Source organism: Eptesicus fuscus, chromosome 11, assembly GCF_027574615.1.
Source record: "Eptesicus fuscus isolate TK198812 chromosome 11, DD_ASM_mEF_20220401, whole genome shotgun sequence".
Lineage (NCBI taxonomy): Eukaryota > Metazoa > Chordata > Mammalia > Chiroptera > Vespertilionidae > Eptesicus > Eptesicus fuscus.
Genome location: NC_072483.1, coordinates 63,626,478 through 63,650,000, shown reverse-complemented (window position 1 = coordinate 63,650,000; position 23,523 = coordinate 63,626,478). Strand labels below are relative to the sequence as shown.

General features: G+C 56.5%; 2 protein-coding genes across 3 annotated transcripts in view; both read left to right on the top strand.

Moving 5' to 3' along the window:
• Positions 1-4,944, top strand: part of ARMC9 (armadillo repeat containing 9) — a 111,760-nt gene extending 106,816 nt beyond the window's left edge. Inside the window, exons 24-25 of the mRNA XM_008160208.3 lie at positions 2,782-2,975; positions 4,111-4,944. Coding sequence (XP_008158430.3) covers positions 2,782-2,975; positions 4,111-4,133 — 217 coding nt within the window. The 3' untranslated portion in view covers positions 4,134-4,944. The remainder of the gene's footprint in view (positions 1-2,781; positions 2,976-4,110) is intronic.
• A 9,327-nt stretch (positions 4,945-14,271) lies between these two features.
• B3GNT7 (UDP-GlcNAc:betaGal beta-1,3-N-acetylglucosaminyltransferase 7) lies at positions 14,272-23,048 on the top strand. 2 transcript variants are annotated; one of them, XM_054723482.1, is made up of 2 exons: positions 14,272-14,282; positions 21,854-23,048. In XM_054723482.1, exons 1-2 carry the CDS (start codon positions 14,272-14,274, stop codon positions 23,046-23,048), a joined length of 1,206 nt encoding a protein of 401 aa, XP_054579457.1. The 2 variants fall into 2 exon arrangements, with proteins under 2 accessions (XP_054579457.1, XP_027993053.2); XM_028137252.2 differs by lacking the exon at positions 14,272-14,282 and adding an exon at positions 19,842-19,895.
• Positions 23,049-23,523: the final 475 nt, after the last annotated feature.

Sequence of the window (23,523 nt, the reverse complement as noted above, 5' to 3'; positions counted from 1 at the left end):
TGCCGTGATGCGCAGAGAAATGTCACCGTGGACCTGGTGCCCACAAAGCAACACTTGGCTTCCCCCAAGTGGGACACAGGCCCTGCCACCACCCCAGAGCAACAGCCCACCAAATCACAGCCAATGCTGCAGAGACCCCATGGCGCAAAATGCAGCCCACCGCCCAGCCCAGCCCAGAAACAGTGGCTGTGGCGCCAGGTAATGACATCATATAGCAACGCCTGGCTTCCTCTCCCGACAGGCCATCTATATATATAAAAGGCTAATATGCTAAGTGTCCTTCTGGGTAATGACGTCACATAGCAACTCTCAGCTTCCTCTTCCTAGCGACGACTAGCCTCCTTGGCGTTTCTTCAGCCCAGGAACACGACTTGCTTTATAGCCAGGTGGAAACATTTCACACTGTAACCAAATCTCTGTGAAGCATTTTCCCGTGCCTCATCTCATTGGATCCTCACAGAATCCTGGAGTAGGTAGATAGGAGACTCAGTGGAATCCTATTTTCTTTTCATTAGCTGGAAAATGGAGATTTAGAAAGTTTAGAAACTTGACCCCACTGAAAAGAAGTAAGAAATGGTGGACCTTGAAAATAATTATGATAAAGGCTACTCAGACCCATGGAGAGAGAATGGAATAAGGCTGCAAAATGGAGAAATACTGAATAGCATAGCAGTGTGACTGCAGCTCTGTGAAAACATGCACCGGTGGGAAAGGCACACTGTGGGAAATACTCAGGGGATAATATGAAGGATGATACAAAAATAAATTTTCTTTTGAAAGAAAAAATTATCTTAAAGTCTAATAAACGTAGTGGAGCTAAATCGCCCCTCTCCTCTTCAGCCTGGCGTGGAAGATTTCTTGCCTGAGCTATGGGCAGTCTCTGTGCCAATCTTTTCCTAAATTTGAATTTGGAGACTTTGAGATGTTTAAGTTTTCTTTTTCTAATTATTAAAGTAATATATTCTCGATGTAAAAAGAAAAAGGGAGGCATGAAGAAATATAGAAACGAGTCAAATAGAAAATCCCACAGTTTCCTCCCAAGTCCCACTCCCCAGAGCCATAACCCCCATTTGTGGGGCATGGGCCACCACCAGGTGCCTGGAACAGCCTCACTGGATTGTCACAGCTGTCTTACAGACGTTTTACAGGTGGGGAAACTGAGGCTCCCAAAATGTCAGTGGACTTGCTCATGGTCAGTTACCAGTTAGAGAGCAGCGGAGCAGGACTGAGTCCCGGCCCTTCAGTGAGCCAGGCACCCTAACCAGCCGCTGGACCCTGCACTCCCACAGTCTTCCAGGAGCACACCCACATGCATGCATGCACGCTCCCCACCATCCGCTGGAAAGCCCTGCAGCCTGTCATCATCTCCCTCTTCTGGCCTGGGGACCCTCACCTGCCAAGCTCCACAGCTGCCTGCCCTGTACCAACTGTGTGCAGCCCCGGACTGAGGCGTCCACGTAGAGTAGGAAAAATGGACCTGCAGTTTCTGAGCATCTGTTGCATGCTGGGAGCTGCTTATTCAACGGTGACAACAGCCCTGGGTGACAGCCTGGGACTCTAGTCTTCAGAGTTATAGTCAGGAAAATGGGCACATAGATAGTAAGGGCCGCAGAAGTCAAGGTGGGAGCAAGAGGTGAGCATATTTCAGGTCAATGACAGGCAAAGGGCTGGGCGGGGAAATCATATCCCAACCCCTGCCACGTAGCTGGGAGGTCACAGAGCCAAGATCCCACTCCCAAGACTTCCTCTCTAACAGCACGGAGTGACGGTGGCTGTGGGCTGGAGGGAAGGAAGACACCATTCCAAGACTGGCCAACAGTCTGCACAGCCGGTCCATCAGGCTGGGACCCAGAGGGCGTCTGGAGAACGTCCGGGTCTAAGGCCTTACTGGGTTCACATCTTGGCCTCACCACCTGCTTATTATGTGTGTGACCTTGGAGCCTCCGTTTCTACATCTGAAAAATGGGGTAGTAATGCCTGCCTCGCAGGATCGTTACATGTCACCTTCTCAGAGAGGCCTTCCCTGATCATCCTATCTAAAATTTGCTTTCTATTGTTCCTGTAACAAATTGCCACAAATGTAGTGACCTGAACACCACGCGTTTATTACTTACAGTTCTGTGGGCTAGAAGCCTGACCCAGATAGCTCTCACTGGGCTGCAGTAAAGATGTCCACAGGACATGTTCCTTTCTGGAGTTCTCGGGGAGATTCTCTTTTCTGCCTGTTCTGGCTCCCAGAGGCGACCTGCCCACTCTGGCTCGTGGCCCCTCCTCCACATTCAGCGTTGCATCTCCGTCCCTTTCTCCATGGTCAGACCTGTTTCTCTGACTCTCTTCTCTCTCTCTCTCCCACTTTTATGTACCCCTGTGGTTTTTGGCCCACCCCAAAAACCCAGGGTCATCTCCCTATTTTAAAGTCAGCAGATTAGCAGCCTCAATTCCCATTTGTCATGTGACATTCCAGGGATTAGGCCTGGACATCTTTGCTACCATTTTTCTACCAACCACACCTTCCCTAACACTTCATTCTCTCCCGGGCTCCCCATTCCCCTTCCCCGCTTATCTCCTCCTGAGCATGTATTTCTTTTTATTATCTCCTCCCCTAGAATGTGAGCTCCAAGGGGACAGGGACTTAAGCCTCTGGGTGCCCTGCTGTACCCACCCCCACCCTGTATCCAGGGCACTGCCCGCCTGGCTTCTATGCTCAGAGCGGGGAGTCCTTCCTTCTGAGACTCCCTACCACACAGTAACTTTGACTCTAGCTTGCACATTTCGTTCTAGGGAATTTTCATCAGCCTTTGCCTGCAAGCCCCGGACCCCCTGTACCCCGGAGATCCTGGACCTGAACCCACCCAAGGCCAAGGCATCAGCCCTGGCCCCTCAGTTCTCCTCATGTGGCCCCCAGCAGGCCAGCCGCTCTGGCTACACTGCGTCCTCCACTGCGTCCTCCAAGTCCTCCACGAGGGGCCTGCAGAGTAAGTCTTCCCCTTGTGGGTCTCATTTCCCATGGAGAAGGGCCCTGCCCACAGGACCTGGTTTTCACTCGTCTCTCAAGTTAAGAAACTGCCTTTGGCCTTAGGGGCTCATGCACAAGCTAACGAGTGAGACCCTCCAGGCCGAGCCTCTCAGAGGTCAGATCCCCTCTCTGTAGGGCTTCCTGTGCTCGGTCCAGAAACCCGGACCTGCCTTCTGGTGGGAGGCAGCTGCTCCAGCCTCCGGGAAGACAGGCCTGTGGAGGGACTGAGGGACTGTCCCTGGGGTCCCCCCCCCCTGCCCTGTGCTCGCTGTAAAGACCACTTTTCCCTCTCTCTGCTCCCCCCCAGCGTTGGCCAGTTGACTGCCCCAACTCCCCAAGGAGCCTGGACCTTTCTAAAGAGCTTTACTGAAAATAAGGGAAACAAAAGAGGAGCAGAACAAATAATGTCAGGCACACTCAGGATACGCGCATTCCTGTGACTGCACTGCCCCCAGCCCTCCCTGCCCCTCCGCCTTCCTGACTGGCCCTGGGCCCTCTGACCAGCTGGGGACCAACCTGGGCCCTCTGACCAGCTGGGGACCGGCAGGGCTGGAACTGTGGTTCAGGGGCCACGGCTGGGAAGCCTGTCTGCTGGGAACACACAGCAAAGCCCCAGCCCCTCTCCCCACCCGAGGGCCAGGTCAGGCTGCTTCCTCACAGAGGAAGCGCCAGCCACTGCTGGGAAGCCAGAGAGGCAGGCAGGCCTCTAACCTGCCCAGCCAGGCTGCACTAGCCAGGAGCCCTGCGAATGTTACGGGAGAACAACATGTGGCTGATGGGCTGGCCCGTGGCACATCGTGGCCCTGGCCGGTGTGGAGAGCTCAGTGAGCAGTGAGATTTATGACTTGTGACCTCAGCCAACACATGAGCGTTTGCCAGCAAAACTCACTGAGCCCCCACACCAAGCAGCCTGCAGCCTGCTTCCTGTGAGGAAAGAGTGTGGCCAAACAAGTCATGCCCTGGCCGCAGAGCAGGTGAGCGGGAGGAAGGCCTCTATTTTGTTTGCGCAGAGCCAGTTGAAAGAGGGACTTGTCTGGGACAGAGGGGGCTCTGTACGGACTGCCTGGCAGCTCGCTCTGGCTTTTCTCCTCCAGGCAGCCAATCTCACAGGAAGTGAGGATGGTTTCTTCCCAGCTCCCCGTGCCTCTGCAGGACCAGCCAGCTTCCTGCGCTCCGCCCGCCAGCAGCTGCAGGTGACAGATGTGAAGAGACAGTTGTCTATGAGCCACTGAAGCTGGGGGAACTGGGGGTGGACGGCTCTCCAGACGGCCCAAAAGCAGGCCTCCCACAGCCCCGTGACCCAGGCTCCTTTCTGCTCCTGGCTCCGCCAGACGAGGAGGGCGGGGGAGGTCCTGTCGTTGTCCTTCCCTGGCCGTCCTGCACACACAGGGGAGAGGGCTTCACAGGCTCATCGCTGGGGAGACAGCGCGACTCAGATCAGCGTGCGGGTCCATCTCGGAGCTTGTGTGGAGGCGCCTGGGACCCAGCTGGAGCCAGGCCGTGGCCTCGGCAGAAACTGGCTCACCTCACCCGGACCGACTACAAGGGGACAGCAGCGATTTAGACTCAGAGAAACTCATTCTCAAGCCATATGCCTGACCAGCAGACTTGATATTCTCCTCCTCTTTTAAAATCTGGTAAGAATAGGTTTGTTCCCATCCGTGACTCGGAATGTGGCTGATCCAGAGCAGCCCTGCGCTTCTGCACACATCGTTCGAAGGCTCCGAGGGTTGGCCAGTCGGCCTGTCTCCTTACCTCTAAGACCAGAACCACAAACAGTTCCACTAGCAAAGTGACAGGTGCCCGCTGGGGAGGCCTGTGACATCAGGGCCCACGTCTCAGGACAGAGGAAGGAAATTCCCCTGCAAAGCCAGCAAGGCCGGGGTATGGGAAATGGTACCCAAGCTAAGAGTCTGACCTCTCCTAAAATGGAAATATTGAAATAAATTTGTCAGTATTTAGATGGTGTGTGTGTGTGTGTGTGTGTGTGTGTGTGTATACAATCACATGTTCCCCCCAGGCTCTCCATCTGCCCTGGCCAGGCCCGTTAGTGGGGACATTGTTGTCTCACTGGACGTAAGTAAAGGATAAGCATTGCATTTTTCAGTGTCCTTCTGACTCCTCAGGGGAGCAGGCGAGAGGCCAGGTGACCCATGAGGTGATGACAAACTTGTCAGCAGTCGGGACCCTGGGTTAATCTCGTGAGTTCTTGGCAGTGGCACCGGCTGGGCATGATAGAACCTCGCGGTTGTGTGACTGGCCCCGCGGCCACATCTCGAGTCTCTGGAGATGTGAGCTCCTCTTCTTCCTGGGGAAGGAGCCGTGGAGAACAGGCCTGCCTTCTCGGGAACGCCCCCTTCCAGGCGTTCTCTGGATTCCTGACTTCACCTGAGGAGGAGAAAGAGAAAACACAAATGCTTATCTCCAGTGTAGCTGATATGGGCAGACAGGAAGAGCCGGACTGAGTCCTGGAAGTGGATCACTTTGTGCTGGACCGTTGCACGCAATGGAAAACATCTTTCCTGTTCTCCCCAGTAAATCCACCCGCTCAGATTCCTGGGATGCCACCGACTGGCACGGCCTTCCCCTGCCTTCCAGTGGGAGCTGCCGACTCCAGCCACCCCGAGTGGAGTCATCCTTTCCGCCCAGTGTCTCCCCGGGGTGAAGGCCGTTTCTCCCTCCCGCCTTCGGATGAGCTAAAGTCTGATTTGTAAATGTCTGGCCATTTCGAGAAAAGAATAGATTGTCTTTTAGAGATGAGGGGCGTCTCTTACTCAGGTCAAACTACACTGAGCTCATCAGGTGTGGCTGGCTGGTTCTTCTGGGAAAGTAAATAGTGCCCAGCCGCTGAGCCGCCCCCGGAGAGTCCTCATGCAGACACACACCTCCCACCAAGGCTGGCAGCCAGAGGAGACTTTGTAAAATATCAGCAACATACCCGTCAGCATTCCAGCCGGCTGCTGGCCTCACAGCGCTCGCTGGGACTGGATTCGAGCAGATCTACGGGGGCGGGGCCATCAAAGGCAGGTTTCCCTGCTATTCCAAAGTAGAGCTTTCTGTAAACCAACGTGAAGAAACAATTACCATTAATTATATGGAAAAGCTTTTGAGCATTCTCAGCCCCAAAATTCAACACCCACATGATGTCTATTTCATTCACCACGATCAAAACACTTAATTGCATCCAGTTTTACACCAAGGGCAACACCCTTACATTCTCCTCGGTTTGTCGGATGCCTTGGGAATGTGCTTGCTAACAGATGCACAGAATAAACCGTGGAAAAGCCCAGGTGCTCACAGGCGGGTCAAAGCGGTGGCAGCCGGCTGCTGAGATGCTGAGTGTGGTTCCTGGGGAGGAGCTTGTTGGGGCCTCTCTGCTTTGACAGAGAGGATTCTTGACTTGACCTCTCTATAAGGACTCCTGCCAGACAGTGAACACTGTTTTCTCTGCTCTCCTTTTTTTTTATTTTTAACAGTGAAAATCCTCTTTGGATTTCTGTCAATTAGTGAAAACAGGTACTGCAGAGGACTTCCTTAAATCAGACTTTGGAAAAGCAGGGGATACCTGCGCAAGAATAAACCAAAGGCTTCCCAGGTCATCTGGAGACCTTATCCGGCTCCCAGGACCGGCCCCAGGAAAGCTCCCGGGAGGAGCTGTGGGGCTTTTGAGAAACGGTGGGCCTGCAGGAAGGCCGGCTGCTGGCCCCTGATTTCTCCAGAGCAGGCATTGATCTCGTTTGCTTCATTCAGAGCAGCCGGAAATGTCTGGAAACAGCTTCTATTACAATCCTGGGTGAGACTGTAACAGGTAGAGGTTTGAGATCCAGTCAGATACCAGGGGTCACTCAGCAAATTGGAAGGATTTAGTCCAAATCAAAATAGCTAAATAAAAAACAAATGCACAAATAAATAAATAAGAATGATACAAAAAATCATGACAAAATATTAAACTTTTTAATAAAAACAAGATCTGACCCTGCACCTGTATGACCCTACCTCCCTTTGCCGAACCCTAATCCTAGCCCCAATTCCAACAAAACTTTTATTATAAAAACAGGCAGCCAGCCCACGGCCAGAGTTTACTGATTTGATTTTTTTTAAATAGTGCATTAAAATATGTAACTTGACTACAGAGTTTGCAGGCACCCCCTTTCATTTTGTGTGCAAGGTGAATGCCCCCCACGCCTCCTAAACGCCTGGCTCTGGGGGCTCCCCCTGCTCCCTCCAGTGTGCCGATAGGCAGGAGGCGGGACTGCCCATCTTCACCTCTTCAGACGCCGTCCGTCCGCGGTAAGTTGTGCCGGGAGCGATTCCTCAAACAAAGCCAGTTATTATACCTTTCCTGGCAGAAGGCGTGTGCGCGGGCAGGAGTGTGTAAGGAGGTGCCGTCTGAGGCAGAAGGTTGGGTCGACCAGGGACCGTGCTGGGATGGTGTGGGCCCTACGGGTGGCATGGGTAGTGGACCGTCAGCTACTCCGGCAGCCTCTGCCCACAGCTGTTCCTACATGTCCGCAGATCTCTGGCGCTGGCCTAGGTGCCCCCAGCATTTCACTTCCGGGCTGTCACCTTCCAGGAACTAAGTTGCAGTCTTTCTCCCTGGGCTGCGTGATCACGGAGGACCAGATGGTTAAGTCTTCCCGGACACCTTCCCACCTGGCACACCGCTGCTCACACTTCTCTGTGTGTGTGTGGCCCCCCGGGCTGAAGGGTGTGGCACTGCTCCTGGCTGCCGGCACAGCTCTTGCCAGTGACCTGCAGGCCCAGAGTGATGATCTGGGTTCACCGGAAACCTTATTTGCAGAAGGCCGGGCTGATAGAGCCTGGATAAAGTGCCTGGGCCTAAGGCAAGAAGAGTGGGGACAAAGGGGGCTGGAGTCACCTGAAAGAATATAAATTGTAATCAACTGCACTTTCTTTAAACGGTGCCAGGGCGTGACGTGGGGACACTATCACCATTCCCAGGTGGGGAAACTAAAATGCTGGCTGCCAGTGGCCACGTCCCGGTCTGCGGGAAGAGAGGCAGGGATGGTGGCCACACAGAATCTCTGGTGGGACCGACGGTGATGCCACAGTGCCACGGTCACGGTCTCCTGGGGGACCAGACCCGCTCCACAGCCTCAGCTGTGAGGGTCAAAGTCCATGGGAGGATTCTAAGGTCACCATAAGGCAGGAGCAGCAGCAGGCCAGGCAAACCGAACCAAAAAGTTCCAGGTCAGAGTTGCCATTAAATACAACTTCTCAGACATGGTCTGGCCCAGGGCTGAAATGCAAAAAAGCTTACTGCCAGAATGTGAGGCCCAGGACTGTGGCCAGGGAGGGGACAGCAGGCTTGACATGCCCTGGCTGCCTTTGTGCCCCACCTAGGACCACTCTGGCCTGTCCCCTCTACAACCTGGAGCGTGTATGGAGCCGTAGGCACTGGGACAGAGAGAGGAGCATGAGCCCGGAGGCCCCCTTCCTCCTCCCTACTTTGACCCGTTGGTCCCTGGGTGAGTCCCTGGTGCCCTCCCTTATTTCCGGCTGGGGCAGGGGCTGGACCTCACTCACACACACCCCGGTCGCCTTCTGTGATACAGCATCAAATCCAGGACTGGGTGTTTTCTCTCCTTGGTTGATGCTTCAGCATCTTTAAACAGAGGCTCCCCACACTGGCAGTGACCTCCCATGTCCAGGAGAGAGAGGTCCTGGGTCCCCTGGCTCTAAAAAAGCCCCCCTGTCCGTTCCTGCCCCTCATCTCATCCCCACACTGACCCCCTCCTCTCTCATCTACGGGGGCTGCTGCCAATGTTCCCGTGACCAGAGAGTCAGGTAGACAGCAGGGAGAGGGCCTCCTGGCCCCGGCTCCTGTCTCTATCCTGGTACCTCTGGCTCCATGAACTCTCAGAAGCGAGATGGCATCCTGGGTCTAAGGCCAGCCTCAAGCCCAAACCAAGCTGTGATTCAGAACTGTTGTCCACAATTGGGCCAAATGGCTTCAGCCACAAATCCCAGCTCCCAGGAGACCTTTCCTGCCCTCTCCCGGTCACTGCACAGGCAAGTGAGCTCCGAGAGGGAAGGGGGCCCGGGTGCTCCCCACAGGGTCCTGTCCAGGGGGACACATGCTCAAACCTAAATGTGCAGGAGTCAACTGGGCAGGGAAGGGGGAAGGGGCCTGGAACCTGCATTTATTTTTTTTAAATCCTCATCTGAGGAAATATTTTCCATTGATCTTTAGAGAGAGAGTAGAAGGGAGGAAGAAGTGGAGAGAGAGAGAGAGAGAGAGAGAGAGAGAGAGAGAGAGAGAGAGAGAGAAATAATGATGTGAGAGAGATACATTGACTGGTTGCCTCGCACACACACCCCAACCGAGGCCACGGATCAAACCTGAAACCGAGGTACATGCACTTGGGTGGGAATTGAACCCGAGACCCTTCAGTCTGCGGGCAGACGCTCTAACCACTGAACAAAACTGGCCAGCGCTGGAATCTGCATTTCTATGAGCGGCCCCACCACATCCTGAGCCCCAGGGCTTTGGGTCTCAATTCAGGGCTCCCTCCTGAGCTCCCCGCACTCTGGAGAGCCTCCTGGGTATGCCTTCCCCACAAACCACAGAGTCCCTCAGGGAGCCTGTGTCACCCTCATCCTCTTCTTCTTTTTAACAGCTGGAGGGAGGCTCCGCTGACATACAGTGCACCGTACGTGTCTCAGTGTCCACGGTGGCATATGCAGATGCCCATGAAACCATCACCACTAACCACACAGGGAACACACCCATCACCCCTACATCTGGGACTGGAACCCCCATGTCCTTTGACCCTGCCAACCTTCACAAGCTTTGACCAAGCCACCACAGGACGTTCTCAGGACAAGTTGCTTCTCCCTGGCCCCCAGGCAATGGCTCTCTCCCCAGTGACCTCAGCCCTACTTGGGGGAAGGGAGGGGTCCAGATTGGTGAGGAAGTGCCCCTGAGCCTTCTGGAAGAACTGCTTCAAACTTTCGAAGGCTCAGGTCCAAGAGGGCCTGTCCCACTGTCACCAGTTGCTGTCCCCCAGCCTGTTGGGTGGTGGCTACCCCAATTTCTGGGTGCCTCATCTTCTACCAGCCTGGGAGAGCAGGCTGTTTGGGAAACAATGAAGGTGTCATAAAAATAATGCGTCAGTGAGGAGTCTTTGGTTATGGGTGACAAAAACCACCAACAAAAAATCATTGGTGCCTGTAACCAAATCAAGGGAAGCAGGGTGGCACCGAGTCTTAGGGCCGATGTTGTCTTTCTAGTGCTGCTGAGACCAGTTTCCACAAACTTAGCAGCTGGACACAACTCAGATCTATTCTCTCAGACTTCTGTAGGCCAGACATCCGAGTTGGCTCATCCAGTTTCTCTGCTCAGAATTTTACAAGGTTCAGCTCAGATGTTGGCCAGCTGCATTCTTATGGGGTGGCCCCGGAAGACTCTGCTTCTACGCTCATTCGGACTGTGGGCAGAATCCAGTTCCTTATGACTGTAGGACTGAGGTCCCATGTCCTCACTGATCATCAGCTGGAGGTTGCCCTTAGCTCCCAGAGGCCTCCGTCTGGTCTCTGAGCCAGGAGTGGGTCCCTATATTTTAGAGCCAGTAAAGGCTCATCAAATCCCTCCCAGGCCTGGAATCTCTCCAACTTTCCCTTTTGCTGCATCTCGGTTGCTTCCAGCTACAGAGGATTCTCTGCTTTCAAGGGCTCTTGTGATTAGATTGGGGCCCTGGACAATCAGGCTCACCACCCTAGTTTAAGGTCTGTAACCTTAATTACATCTGCACCCCTTTTGGCCACAACCTCACACAGCCACAGGTTCCGGGGGTGAGGAGGTGGACATGTTTTCGAGACGGGCCCTATTTGGCCAACCATGGACCTCTAAGCCAGGCTCCTGCCCTTTCAGTTTCTGTACTGCTCTGAGTGTTCTGTTCTCTCACTGCAGACAGAGGGGTGCATGTGATACCATGTTTCCCCAGTATATTCAGTCGCACCCTCAAAAGCCCTGTGATCAGAGAGCAAAGGAGTGTCCCTCTCTCAGTTCCTCTTTGAAACTCCCCAGGGCAGAGCCCACCCCTTGACCGGAGCATGCTGCCAGGGTGGGTGGGGGCATAAGGCACTGTGACGGGCCCAGTCTGAGACTAGAGAGGAGAGGTACAGAGTACAAACCCAGAGTCTAGAGAAGGGAAGGGTGCTGTGACCATCGTCACATGGTGCCCACTTGTGGGCCCGTCTCCAGGGCACCTGCTCAGCCACCTCACCAAGCTCACTGGAATCCCATGAGGCCCATCATCTTACTAACCTTCTTTACCAAGACCAGGACTCAGCTTCACCACTCACCAGCGGGCTGACCTTTCCCTGGGCCTCAGTTGTCTCCTCCGGAAAATGGGAATAATAAAAATTCTGCCAAAACCGGTTTGGCTCAGTGGATAGAGCGTCGGCCTGCGGACTCAAGGGTCCCAGGTTCGATTCCGGTCAAGGGCATGTACGTTGGTTGCGGGCACATCCCCAGTAGGGGGTGTGCAAGAGGCAGCTGATCAATGTTTAAAAAAATTCTTGCCTGGCCAGGCTACCTAGAGCCGCTGGGGAAGCAGACAGAAAGGTATGTGTGAAGAGGCTCTATGGGACTGAGGAGTCCTAGACTAGAGCCTGGGAGGGACTCAGGACTCTGAGTCTCACTGGCCCCTGTGGCGCTGTCCCCTTGGCGGTAGCAGCACCATGGCGACAGCTGTCCCTCGGCACTGGTGGGAGCGGGCTGCCCAGAATGCACCTGGCCAGCCTCCGGGCCCTGTAAAGGCAGCCATTCAGGGCTGGCTTGGACAAGAGCCAGGTGACGAGAGACAGGAGCCCTGTACGCCGCAGAGAAGGAGCCTCTGCGTGGCCTCCCCAGGGCCAAGCTGCCAGGCTGGGCGGCCCTGCTGGCTCACCAGGGAGGGGGAGGCCCAGGGAAGGAAGACTAAGCTAGTGTTTGGGGCCCAGGGGCTGAAAGGAGACTGTGTGTGCCCAAGCCCGCGCCTGGAGGGCGGAGATGTGAGTCACTGGTGGCGGGGAGAGGGGGCAGCCCAGCTGTCCAGGACGAGGGGCCACAATGCCCACCCTCCTGTGAATGCGTGTCAGTGTCCGTTTGAACGTGTGTTCTGGGGGTGGGGCCGGGGCTTTGCAAATCTGTCTGGGCCGCCCAAGGCTCCCTGAGGTGGGCACACCCAGTCATCATCTGAATGTGGCCGAGGTCAGACGGCCCTCCTCCCTGCCAGGGTCTCCTCCAGGCAGCCAATGCCGGTCATTCATCCTGGGCTATTTAAAGACAGGCACCGGCGCCTCCCTCCCCGCCCCTGTGATGCCAGGAACGAAGAGAGGCCTGTCCCTGCCCCCGTTGTGCCCAGGGTGGTGGTACCAGTAGAGGAGGGACAGACAGACATGATGCCAGCCAGGGGAGGGAGCACCTACTCCAGAGGTGGGGGCATTTGAGGTGGGTTTTGAAAGATGAGCAGGAGTTTACTCAACTTGGAAGTGGGGAGTGCATTTGAGCCGAAGGAAGCTGGGATGTTGGTGAATGGGAGAAGAAAGCCACGGTGGCTAGCGTAGGGGTGGGGGTAGATGTGGGTGTGGGGAAGTGCCCGAAGCTCCTGGAAGCAGGGGTGGACACAGACTTGAGGACCAAGAACAGATCAAAAGAGGCCACTCGTGGATGCGATAGGGGTCTGCCTGGTCCCAAGCCCATTCCCATGTTCCCAAGGGCCCACCACACCGGGTTCCACCCGTAGCAGATGAGCTGGTTGATGAGCCCCTCCCCCTGGGAAAGGCCGGAGGGGTGTGTGTGTGTGTGTGTGTGAAGGTGGTTGTCTCTCTGCATGTGTCTGTGTGTGATGAGTATCTGAGTTTCTGGATGTGTCTAGGTGTGCGTGTGCATCTCTCTGGAAATGTGTGTGTGTGTGTGCGTGTGCGTGCTTCTCACTGGGTATGCATATCTCTTGTGTGCATGTGTGTATGACCGTGAGTGTATGTGTGTATCTCCCTTAAGCATGCATGTTTCTGCATGAACGTGTCTGGGTATGTCTGACCTACGTGTGCCTGAGTGTAGTTGTATGCGTCTCTGAATGTGAGTATGTCTGTGTGTGTGTCTGTCACTGGGTGTGTGTTTAAGTGCCTGGGCCTCTGTGGCCTCTGTCTGTGTCCCTTGCACACCTGTGTGGCTGTGTGAGTGTGTGTGTGTCTCCTCTGTCTCTGTGTCTGTGAGAGAGTGTCTGTGAGTCCAGGGCAGCGCTTGGGGAGCACCCCTTCCACTCCCGCCTCGCCTCTCCACCCAGCCTCCTCCGAGCCCACAGACACGGTTCCGGGCCTTTGGAACCTGGCTTCTCTCATCGGCTGCTCAGCTCCAGCCCCGCCCGACTGGCTCCCACACCTCAAAGTCCTGGGGGAATTGGCTGCCCCAGATCGGCCAGTGGGAACTTAGGCTCAGAAAGGGGGCCAGATCGTCCCCCCTCCACTAGCTAGCCTGGGGCTCCTCTCAGCCGGGGCTCCTCGTCAGGAAAACATGTGGAGACCACTCCTTTCTTCTTCCTTCCAGGGCTCTGGCTCAGGGGGTCTGTGTGGGAGGGGGATTTAAGAGTCCAAGAGGCTTGGCTGAGCAGGAGGACTGGCTGGCATCTCTTCCCTTGCTCTCTTTATTTCCAAAATTTTTAAAATTTTTTAGAGAGAGAAACATAGATTTGTTGTTCCACCTATGCATTCATTGGTTGATTCTTGTATATTCGCTGACCAGAGATTGAGGCCGCAACCTTCGAATATCAAGATGATGCTCTAACCAATTTAGCTACCTGGCCAGGCAGGCCTCCCCTGCTTCCTCTGAGGGATCTGCCCCCTTCCAGGAAGTTCCTATGGGGCTGCTACTCCCAGGACCTTGCCCCAACGGCTGTCATTAGCTAGTTAATATTAATAAAGGAAGAAAGCAAAGGGAAGTCAGACGCTGTAAGCATGGTCACCCGGGAAGCCTCATCAGGAAGCTACAGCTTCACACAGCATTGTTCCTCCAGGGGGATTAGCACCCTCCCCTCCCCGGCAGGCACTGGATTATTGGGGGAAGAAGGCGGAGATAGGCAAATGCGCAGGAGAATTCGGGTGGCACAAGGGAGGTGCTTGCCTGTCAGTCTAGCCTGGAGAATAATGGGTTGGCTAGAGGGTGCACCCCATCAGGAGCGTGAAAGCTGGCAAAGTTCATTGGTTAGTTTGAAGAAGCTCCTGGTTAAACCCCCAAAGAACCCAGCTGCATGGCTTTGTGGTTGAGCATCAACCTATGAACCAAAAGGTCACAGTACGATTCCCGGTCATGACATATGCCCGGGTTGCAGGCAGCCAGTCAATGGTTCTCTCTCATCGTTGATGTTTCTATCTCTCTTTCCCTCTCCCTTCCTCTCTGAAATCAATAAAAAAATAATTTTAATTCCCCAGTTTCCTCTCCCTTGCCCTCTCTTGCTCTGTGACCAGAACTTGCCCATTCGTGCATTCACGTGTTCTCACTCCACAGCCATGTGGCCTCAGCAGCTGCTGACCCATGGCCATGCGGACTCCACATGCGGGATGCTGGACTAGACTGTACTTTAATACGGAGCAGAAACGGTGGGCAGTGGCTTTTATTCTGGCCCTGCTGAAGACACGTTTGGACCTTTTCCATGGCAGGATGGAGGGAAATGGAACATTGGAAACCCAGTTTATTTCCACTGAATAAATATTACTCATTCTCCCATGCAAGTCTCAGGAAATTCTTTTCTTCACAATATTGCAAGAATTACACTTCCACCGATAACACAACCCCAGCAGGAGACACATGACTCAGGCCTGGCCAATCACACTACCCCAATCCCCCTAGACATGATCATTGGCCCAGGTCTGGGCATAAGACTAAAGCAAGACCAATAAGAATCCTTTCCTGGAATTTTATATATGAAGGTTGGGGGGGGGGGGAACCCTCTTTCTTCTGGGGTCCTCAAGATAGAGGCCATCTGCAAGCCTGCCTTTCTCCTAGTCCTCAGGAAGAAGCCTGTGGGTTCAGGAGAGAGGCAAGAGGTAGGTGACCCGCCCTGGGGGGTGTGGCTCAGTTGGTTAGAGCATTGTCCCTGCACCAAAAGGTGGTGGGTTCAACTTCCAGTCAGGGCACACACCCTGGTTTCGGGTTTGATCCCCAGGCAGGGCAACCAATTGATGTTTCTCTCTCACATCCATGCTTCTCTCTCTCTCTCCCTCCCTCCCTTTCTCTCTAAGATCAATTAAAAGAAATGTCCTCGTGTGAGGACTGAAAAAATTTTGTTTTAAAAAAATTTATTCGTTTTAAACCAATAAACAGGTAGGTGAACTGTACAGAGAGGTGGGTGGTGGGGAGAGGACAAGAGAGAGCAAAGGACAGGGGTTTCCCACCATACAAGCCAATAAATTCCTTTGCTTGAGCTACTTGGAGCTGGGTTTCTGTCACTCACACCCAGAGACACCAGGACACCCCTGCCTCAGCCACAGGCCTGGTCTCCGGGATGCACAGGAATGCCCTAACACGTCTGGTTGTCCCACCCTTTCCCACTCTTTACGCACCTAAACCCCTCTGCTTCCTCAACTGCCCCTTGCTTCACTAGGAAAAGTGAATCCCTCAACTCTCCCCCTCTCTGCCTTCAGTTTCCTCCAGAGCCGCCTCCCCATTGCATTGTCCCTCTCCCCAGGCTCACAGGAGGAAGTGTCCCTCTGCTGGCCCTTGCCCATGGCTGACCAAGGGAGCTGGAATTGGAGGGCACAGTGCCAGTCTTTCCCAAACCTGCCTGTACATCAGAATCATCTGGGAAACTGGAAAAACACAATTTCCCAGGTCCCGACAGATTCTCCGCAGGCAGCCCGGTAATTTCGATTTTGAAATATCCTACTGGTTAGGGCAATGTCACCTTCTTGGCTGCTGGGTCAGTCTGGGCTCGATGGGGATTTGCCCGCAGAAGAGCACTTGGCAACAGGGTGTGTCCGTTGTGTTCCTCATATGCAAATCCTGAAAGGAGACGCTTCTAACTCCCCCAGCCTCTCGCCCTTGTGACTGGGGCTTCTCTTTGACCCGATCTGCCCTTGGGTGAGGGCACCTCCCAGACTTCAAACCAGACCATCCAAGCTTTGAAAACCCTTCCTCCCAGCCCCCTGAGCTCTCACCCCCTCCCTCCACCTCTCTGCTAGCTCCTTCTTGGCCCTTTCCTCTTCCTCCCTTGTGTGCTGCTTCTCTTCCCCTCCCCGCCCCCGACACCTTACTCCTTCCCTTCCCCCTCCACTGTGCCTGGGCAGTCCCTCCCAGGGTGCCCTGCAGAAGGGGTCAGGTTCTCTGCAGTGGACATGGGTGGCCTCCAAGGACCAGAGGTAGGTGGAAATGCTAGGCCGCACCCCACACCTCCTTCCCACATGGTATATTACAGTGAAATCAATGCCACCCCACTTAAAGCACCTATCAGCAAGAAGCACAAACAGATCTCCCACCACTGCCCAGGAGCCCTGGGGAGCCCCACTCTCTGTCGAAAAAGCATCTCTCTGGGCGAATTCAAGGACATAATAGTCCAAAGCTGGCTAACCCTCCAATCAGATCATTGCATGGGGTGTCCGGGACCAATTAGGGAGAGTTCTGGGCCCAGGGCACTGCTCTGCTGAGTTGCTGAGGCTCAGGCAGAGGGGCCTATACAGTATTTCTTGCCTGGCACACATCCTCAAGGACATGCTTTTCACTAAAGAGAGGTGGCTTCCGACACTCCCGTGCCAATTGACGGACCCTCCGGTGCAAGTGTAGCCACCCACTTGAAGCACTGGTCATGGCTGCCCTGGAGTGCGGACCTCTGCTCAGGGCAGCTCTCCACCGAGGCCACTGCCCAGCACCACTGAGCACCAGCCTCTGCAGATGGTAATCTCTCTCCAAGGTGCCAGGACTCCTCACACCCAGCTTTCGGGTTCTCCCTCCCCCAAGTCAGCCCCACATTGTCTGGTTAAGGGATGACTGAGAGCAACCTCTGACCCATCAGATGTCTCCCCACACCCAAGGGCAAGGCATGTCCTTGGCCCCAGGTGAGCACCAGTTACATGAGATAGGTGGCATCGCGGCAGGCTGGCTGCTACTAAACCAGCAGGGTCTGGATTATCCCAACTGGTTCTGGAGGATGGGTGGTGGCTGATATAGAGACTGTGAGAACAGGAATGAGGGGGAGGAAGGGAGGGGGAAGGGAGCTGGGAAGGGAAAGTAAAGTGCAAAAGAGGTGTAGGGAAGAGAGGGAGGAGGAGAGGGAGGGGGCAGGGGAGGGAGAGGGAGGAGGAGCTTCTTGGGCTTTTCCAACACCAGGCCTCCCTGAGTTTCCTTGTCGAGGGCAGAATCTCAGCCTGAGGGGATCAGAGGCCCCAGTGACACCTACTCCACCGCCACCACACTCTGGGACTCCTGCCTCCCGCCCAACTAGCTTTCCCATCCCCCAACTCCCTCCTTGGCTACAGACCAGACCACCCCCTACCCCCACCCCACCCCCCACCTCCCAGATCTCCTGGTTCTATAGCTTCCATCTGCCTGGGTTGTGGGGTGGGACAGTTTCCATCTACAGACTGATCTCCCCCTTCCCACTGGCCCTGCTCAACCATCCCAGCTGCGGTTTGAGACAAACAGCAGGGATCTGCTAGGGCTCTGCCCAAAGGGAGGCCCAACAGCCAGCGGGGAGCCTGTCAGACTGACTGAAAGTTGACCCTGTCCCACATCCCCCACCCTCAAACCTCAGTCAGGGGCTGAGTAATTAATTGTCATCCATTCCCCCGAAACAAACAGCAGGGATCTGCTAGGGCTCTGCCCAAAGGGAGGCCCAACAGCCAGCGGGGAGCCTGTCAGACTGACTGAAAGTTGACCCTGTCCCACATCCCCCACCCTCAAACCTCAGTCAGGGGCTGAGTAATTAATTGTCATCCATTCCCCGGTCTGAGTTCCACCTCGGCACAGATGAAACGAACCCACGATGACAAGCTGTTCCTCTCAATGAACCAGATTCCACTGACAAACTCCCAGTTGGCCTTGGGCGACGCCCCCCATCACCACCTCCTTGAGCCCTGGTGGGTTCTTCGGCCTTGTGGGTTGGGTTATTAATAATAATATTAATAGCAGCCAGCCTGCCGGGATGCCACCATGTAGGAGACGCTGATCTGCGTATCTCAGGTAACTGGTGCTCACAGGAAATTGAGTCTCAAGGGGACAGGCCACCAGCCCCTAGTGAGAGCCAGAAAGTACAGAGCTCTCCCCTCTGGGCCCCAAACCTGGGCTCACAACCCCTTCCCAGGGAATAGCTGTGTCTGCCCCTCACCAGGACCTGAGGAGGCCCCACAGCTTCTGGGTGAAAGGTCAGTGCTGAGGGAGGGTGGGCTGTCCCCAGCCAGGCCTGGCCCTAGCCCTCCCTCAAGGTCACACTTCCAGGGTGAAAGGTGAGAACCCAGAAACTGGGCAGTGAAGTGCAGTCCCTGGACAGGTGGTCAATGGGGTTATGAGTGAGAATGCTGGTCCCAGGGTTTTCCTGTGGAATTCTTCCTGGAGGTCCCTTCGCATTCCTTGATTAGAGCTCACGACATCCATGAGAATTCTGTCGCACCTTGGATTTTTCCACCCTCTCTAAAGAGCCCTTGAGCTTTACATCAAAGGCTCATAGGGCTTCAGGGGCCTGGGTCCCAGCTCCCTGTCATTGCTGCCCCTAAGAGAAGGCCCCAGAGCCTGCTTCGGGAGCCAGGCAGGCCTCCTGGATTTGCTTATTAATTATGGAACCTGGCCTACTGAGCTTCCCCCTCCTGGGACCTCCATTTCCTCCTTTGTAAAGTGGGAATAACAACAGTGTATGCTGCTAGGGTTACAGCCTGGGGTTGTGCTTGGCATATTTTAACTGCTTGATGAATGTTAGCTGCTATTTACTGGACTGTGAAATGCTTCCGCTTCATTCTACCGGCATTTTCCAAGGTCCTACCATATGCTCCGTGATGGGGCCTCCACATGGAAAGGACTAGCACAGACATCTGGGAGAGGTCAGGGCAGAGGGAGTTTTTACCTGTTGGAGGATTCTGAAGTCACCTGGAGGGGCACACCCACCATCCCAGGCCCGGCTGAGCCAAGAACGGCCCTCCGAGTCTGTCCAGTGCAGCCCACCCCTGGGAGGAGCGGGTCTGGCACACACACGAGTAGATGCATAAAGGCTTGGGGACAAAAAGGGTGTTGAGTGAGATGCTGGTTGGTGGGTGGAAAAAGAAGGCGGTTGAGCGGGGCAGACAGGCCGTCCCTCGGTGGTGAGGGGGAGCTCCCCGAGGAGGGAGGGGACCAGGCTTGGAGAGGGCTGCTGCTGGGGGCGCGGAGGAGGGTCCCGAACGCTGGGCAGCCTCTGCGTCCCGCCAAGGGGAGTCCGAACGGAGCCGGAGGGAACTGCCGGCCGCCCCTCCTCCCGGCGGCGGGGGCTGGGGATGGGTGGGTGGCGTCCAGGTTCCCACGCACCCAGCTGGGTTGGCGACTCCCGCGCGGCTCCACAGGGGAAACCGCGTACCCGGGGGCGAAGCCCCGACTCAGCCACCCACGTTCGGGCCGAGTGGCCCTGGGCGACTCTGCGCGCTCCGCAGCCTCGGGTTCCGCCTCTGGGCTGGGCGCGCGGCGGGCACCGAGGCCCGGCGGCGCCGAAGGGGTTAACGCACCTGGGCCGCCGCCCCTCCCGGCCCCTCCCGGCCCCTCCTCCGGCCGCGGGAGAAAAGTCCGGGCGGGGGCGCGGCCCTGCCTTGCCCCCGCCCGCCCCGTCCCTGTCCCCGCCTGCCGTCCCCGAGCTGCGAGCCCGGAGCAGCGACCCGCGCTCCACTCCGCTGCCGCCCCGGCCCGGGCCGCCATGTCTCTAGGGTGAGTGGGGACCGGGGGGCCGTCGGGCGGGGGGGCGGGAACGCCGGGCTCCCCCCGTCCCGGAGGCCGAGGGGGAAGGGGAGGACCGAGTCGCCCGGCGGCTCCGGGCCCGGGAGATGCCGCGCTGGGGCTCCGGGGCTGGCAGCACTTTCCCGGGACGGACGCGCTCGCGCGGCGGTGGCCGGAGGTGCCCGAAAGCGTGCGGCGCCCGGACCCGCGGTCGGCGGCCGGGGACTTGGAGCCCGTGCGCTCAGCCCGACCCCCGAGGGCCTCCTGCATCCGGGGCGACCCTCGTCCTCTGCCCCCAATGGCTGTCCTTCCTCCCGGCCCGCGCGCTTCTCCCCTCCCCTTCACTCCCCTCCCCGTCTCTCTTCTCCCCTGAAGGACTTTTTCCTACAAACCGAGTGGGACGGTGCGGGTGAAACCGGCCTGAGGTGGAGGGGCCTTGCCGCATCCCCCTCCCCGGGGGGGACCCTCCTGGGGTAGGGTATGAGGGGCTTCCTTGAAACCCCCTGGGCTGGAGAACCAAGCACTCTGCTCCCCCACCCTCCCAGGGTCCGTCTTAGGTCACACACCCCCAACCCAGCACCTGAGGTGACCCCGTCTTCCTTCCACTCCATGCACAGGAAACCTTGGGACCACATGGGAAAGTGTCACCCCCATGTCTCCACAGGAGAGACCAGGGCAGGGGGCCTGGCCACCCCCAGATTGTGAGCTGAAGAAAGAGGGTCCCGAGTCCAGCATTCCTGGCAACACTCTTAATTTCTGCTTCTGAAATGGGTGGGATAGGGGTTCCTGGGCCAGCAGGGTCCTTGGAAGGCGGGGGTCCGTATGTGTTGCCCTCCCAGGGCCGTAGAGCATCTCTCCCAGTGTGATGTGAAGGGAGGTGGGGGCCAGGCTGGGGGCTTAGGGGGCGGTGGTCATGCTAGATGCCCTGGCCTTTTATTTTTGTTGGGTCAGCTGGATGGGTTGGAGGGAAGAGGGACAGGCTTCTTCCGTCCCAAGTTGGAGCCTGCTCCCCAAAGCCCCCCACACGGTACAGAGCTTTAGGCTGCAGAGCAGGTCCTGTCTCTGCTCCTCCCCCTGGCTCATCGGAACGGTGCACAGGGTCTGCCCAGGAAATGAAAGTGATGGATCGAGGTGCCTTGCTGCGGGCGGGGAACAGGGCAAAGGTCTCCACCAGAGGCCGGCCCTATAGAACTGCTAATCCCTGGCTGCACACACTGCATTGCCCGGCACTTTAGCTAGAACGCCAGTCCATGCTGTCCCCGTTTCAGGGAAGAAGAAATCATGGTTTGGAGAGGTTAAGGGAACCCCTCGAAGTCATTTAGCTCATACCAGGCGGCCTCCAAAGGGCTCTTCTTAGGCTCTAGGCCAGTGGTTCTCCACCTTCCTAATGCCGCGGCCCTTTAATACCGTTCCTCATGTTGTGGTGACCCCCCAACCATAAAATTACTTTCGTTGCTACTTCATAACTGTAATTTTGCTACTGTTATGCATCGTAATGTGAATATCTGTGTTTTCCGATGGTCTTAGGCGACCCCTGTGAAAGGATCGTTCGACCCCCAAAGGGGTCGCGACCCACAGGTCGCTGCTCTAGGCCAGGGGTCCTCAAACTTTTTAAACAGGGAGCCAGTTCACTGTCCCTCAGACCTTTGGAGGGCCGGACTGTAGTTTAAAAAAAAACTATGAACAAATTCCTATGCACACTGCACATATCTTATTTTGAAGTAAAAAAACAAAACGGCAAAAACACCCGCATGTGGCCCGAGGGCCGTAGTTTGAGGACGCCTGCTCTAGCTCCTTGGTCTTGGAGGAGGGAAGTCAGGGTGGGAGAGGAAGCAGAATCCTCCTCCGACCCATACCCAGGACCCATTGCCCCTCTGGGACTATAGTTACACACCGGGGCTTCCGGAAGGATCATGGGATTTATCTTTGTCTATGTTCTCCCCCCCCAGGAAGAGAATTGTCTACAAGAGTGTGTGTCTGTCCCTGGCCCTGCTCGTGGGCATAGCTGTATTCCAGCGTAGTCTGACCCCCAGTCAGTTTCTGCAAGAGCCCCCGCCACCCACTCTAGGGCCACAGAAGGCCCAGAAACCAAGTGGACAGCTGGTGAACCCCAATGACTTCTGGAAGAGATCGAAGGATTTGGTCTCCCCCGTGCTCATGGCCTCGCGGGGCCCTCAGGCCTGGGACGTGACCACCACTAACTGCTCAGCCAATATCAACTTGACCCACCAGTCCTGGTTCCAGGGCCTGGAGCCACACTTCCAGCAGTTTCTGCGCTACCGCCATTGCCGATACTTCCCCATGCTGCTGAACCACCCGGAAAAGTGCAACGGCGACGTCTACCTGCTGGTGGTCGTCAAGTCGGTCATCACGCAGCATGACCGCCGGGAGGCCATCCGCCAGACCTGGGGCCTGGAGCAGGAGTCGGTGGGCCAGGGCCTAGGTGCCAGGCGCACCCTCTTCCTGCTGGGCACAGCCTCCAAGCAGGAGGAGCGCGCCCACTACCAGCAGCTGCTGGCCTACGAGGACCGCCTCTATGGCGACATCCTGCAGTGGGACTTTCTTGACAGCTTCTTCAACCTGACCCTCAAGGAGATCCACTTCCTCAAGTGGCTGGACATCTTCTGCCCCAACGTCCGCTTCATCTTCAAGGGCGATGATGACGTCTTCGTCAACCCCACCAACCTGCTGGAATTCCTGGCTGACCGGCGGCCAGAGGAAGACCTGTTCGTGGGTGACGTCCTGCAGCACGCTCGGCCCATCCGCAAGAAGGACAACAAGTACTACATCCCTGGGGCTCTGTACAGCAAGGCCAGCTACCCTCCCTACGCCGGCGGGGGCGGCTTCCTGATGGCCGGAGGCCTGGCCCGGCGCCTGCACCATGCCTGTGACACCGTGGAGCTTTACCCCATCGATGACGTCTTCCTGGGCATGTGCCTGGAGGTGCTGGGCGTGCAGCCCACGGCCCACAAGGGCTTCAAGACGTTCGGCATCTCGCGGAACCGCAACAGCCGCATGAACAAGGAGCCGTGCTTTTTCCGCTCCATGCTGGTGGTGCACAAGCTGCTGCCCGCGGAGCTGCTGGCCATGTGGGGGCTGGTGCACGGCAACCTCACCTGCTCCCGCAAGCTCCGGGTGCTCTGACCCCGGCCGGGCCACCAGCATCAGCCGGAGCTGCAGTGCCAGGGCGGATGGAGCGTTGGTCCCCTGCAGGGCAGTGGAGGGTCTGGATCTGGGCCTGGTGTGCTCCTGGGTGTGGGGGGCACAGGTAGCCGGGGGGCCTCCCTGTGTGGACGCTCTCCAGAAAGCCGAGCTGAGGCGCAGGAACGTTTGGAACGGCCCAGACTGGAGAAGGTCCTGTGTGGGGCGAGGCTGCTGGCGGCCCTCCTAACTGGGTTCATTGCCTCACTCCCTCCGACCTGGTGGAGGCCCTGGTGGCCTCTGAAGGAACCCTAAGCTCAGGTACCTGGGCGCGGCCAGGCCCTGGATGGCTCCGTGGCTGCCCTCTTTATTCACAGAAGGTTCCTCTCCTGTGATATGCCTCAGTCTCCCTGCGGGCCCAAGCAACCTTTTCAGGAGAAGCTCAACCCTGTGCAGACTCACAGTCCCCCCACACCCA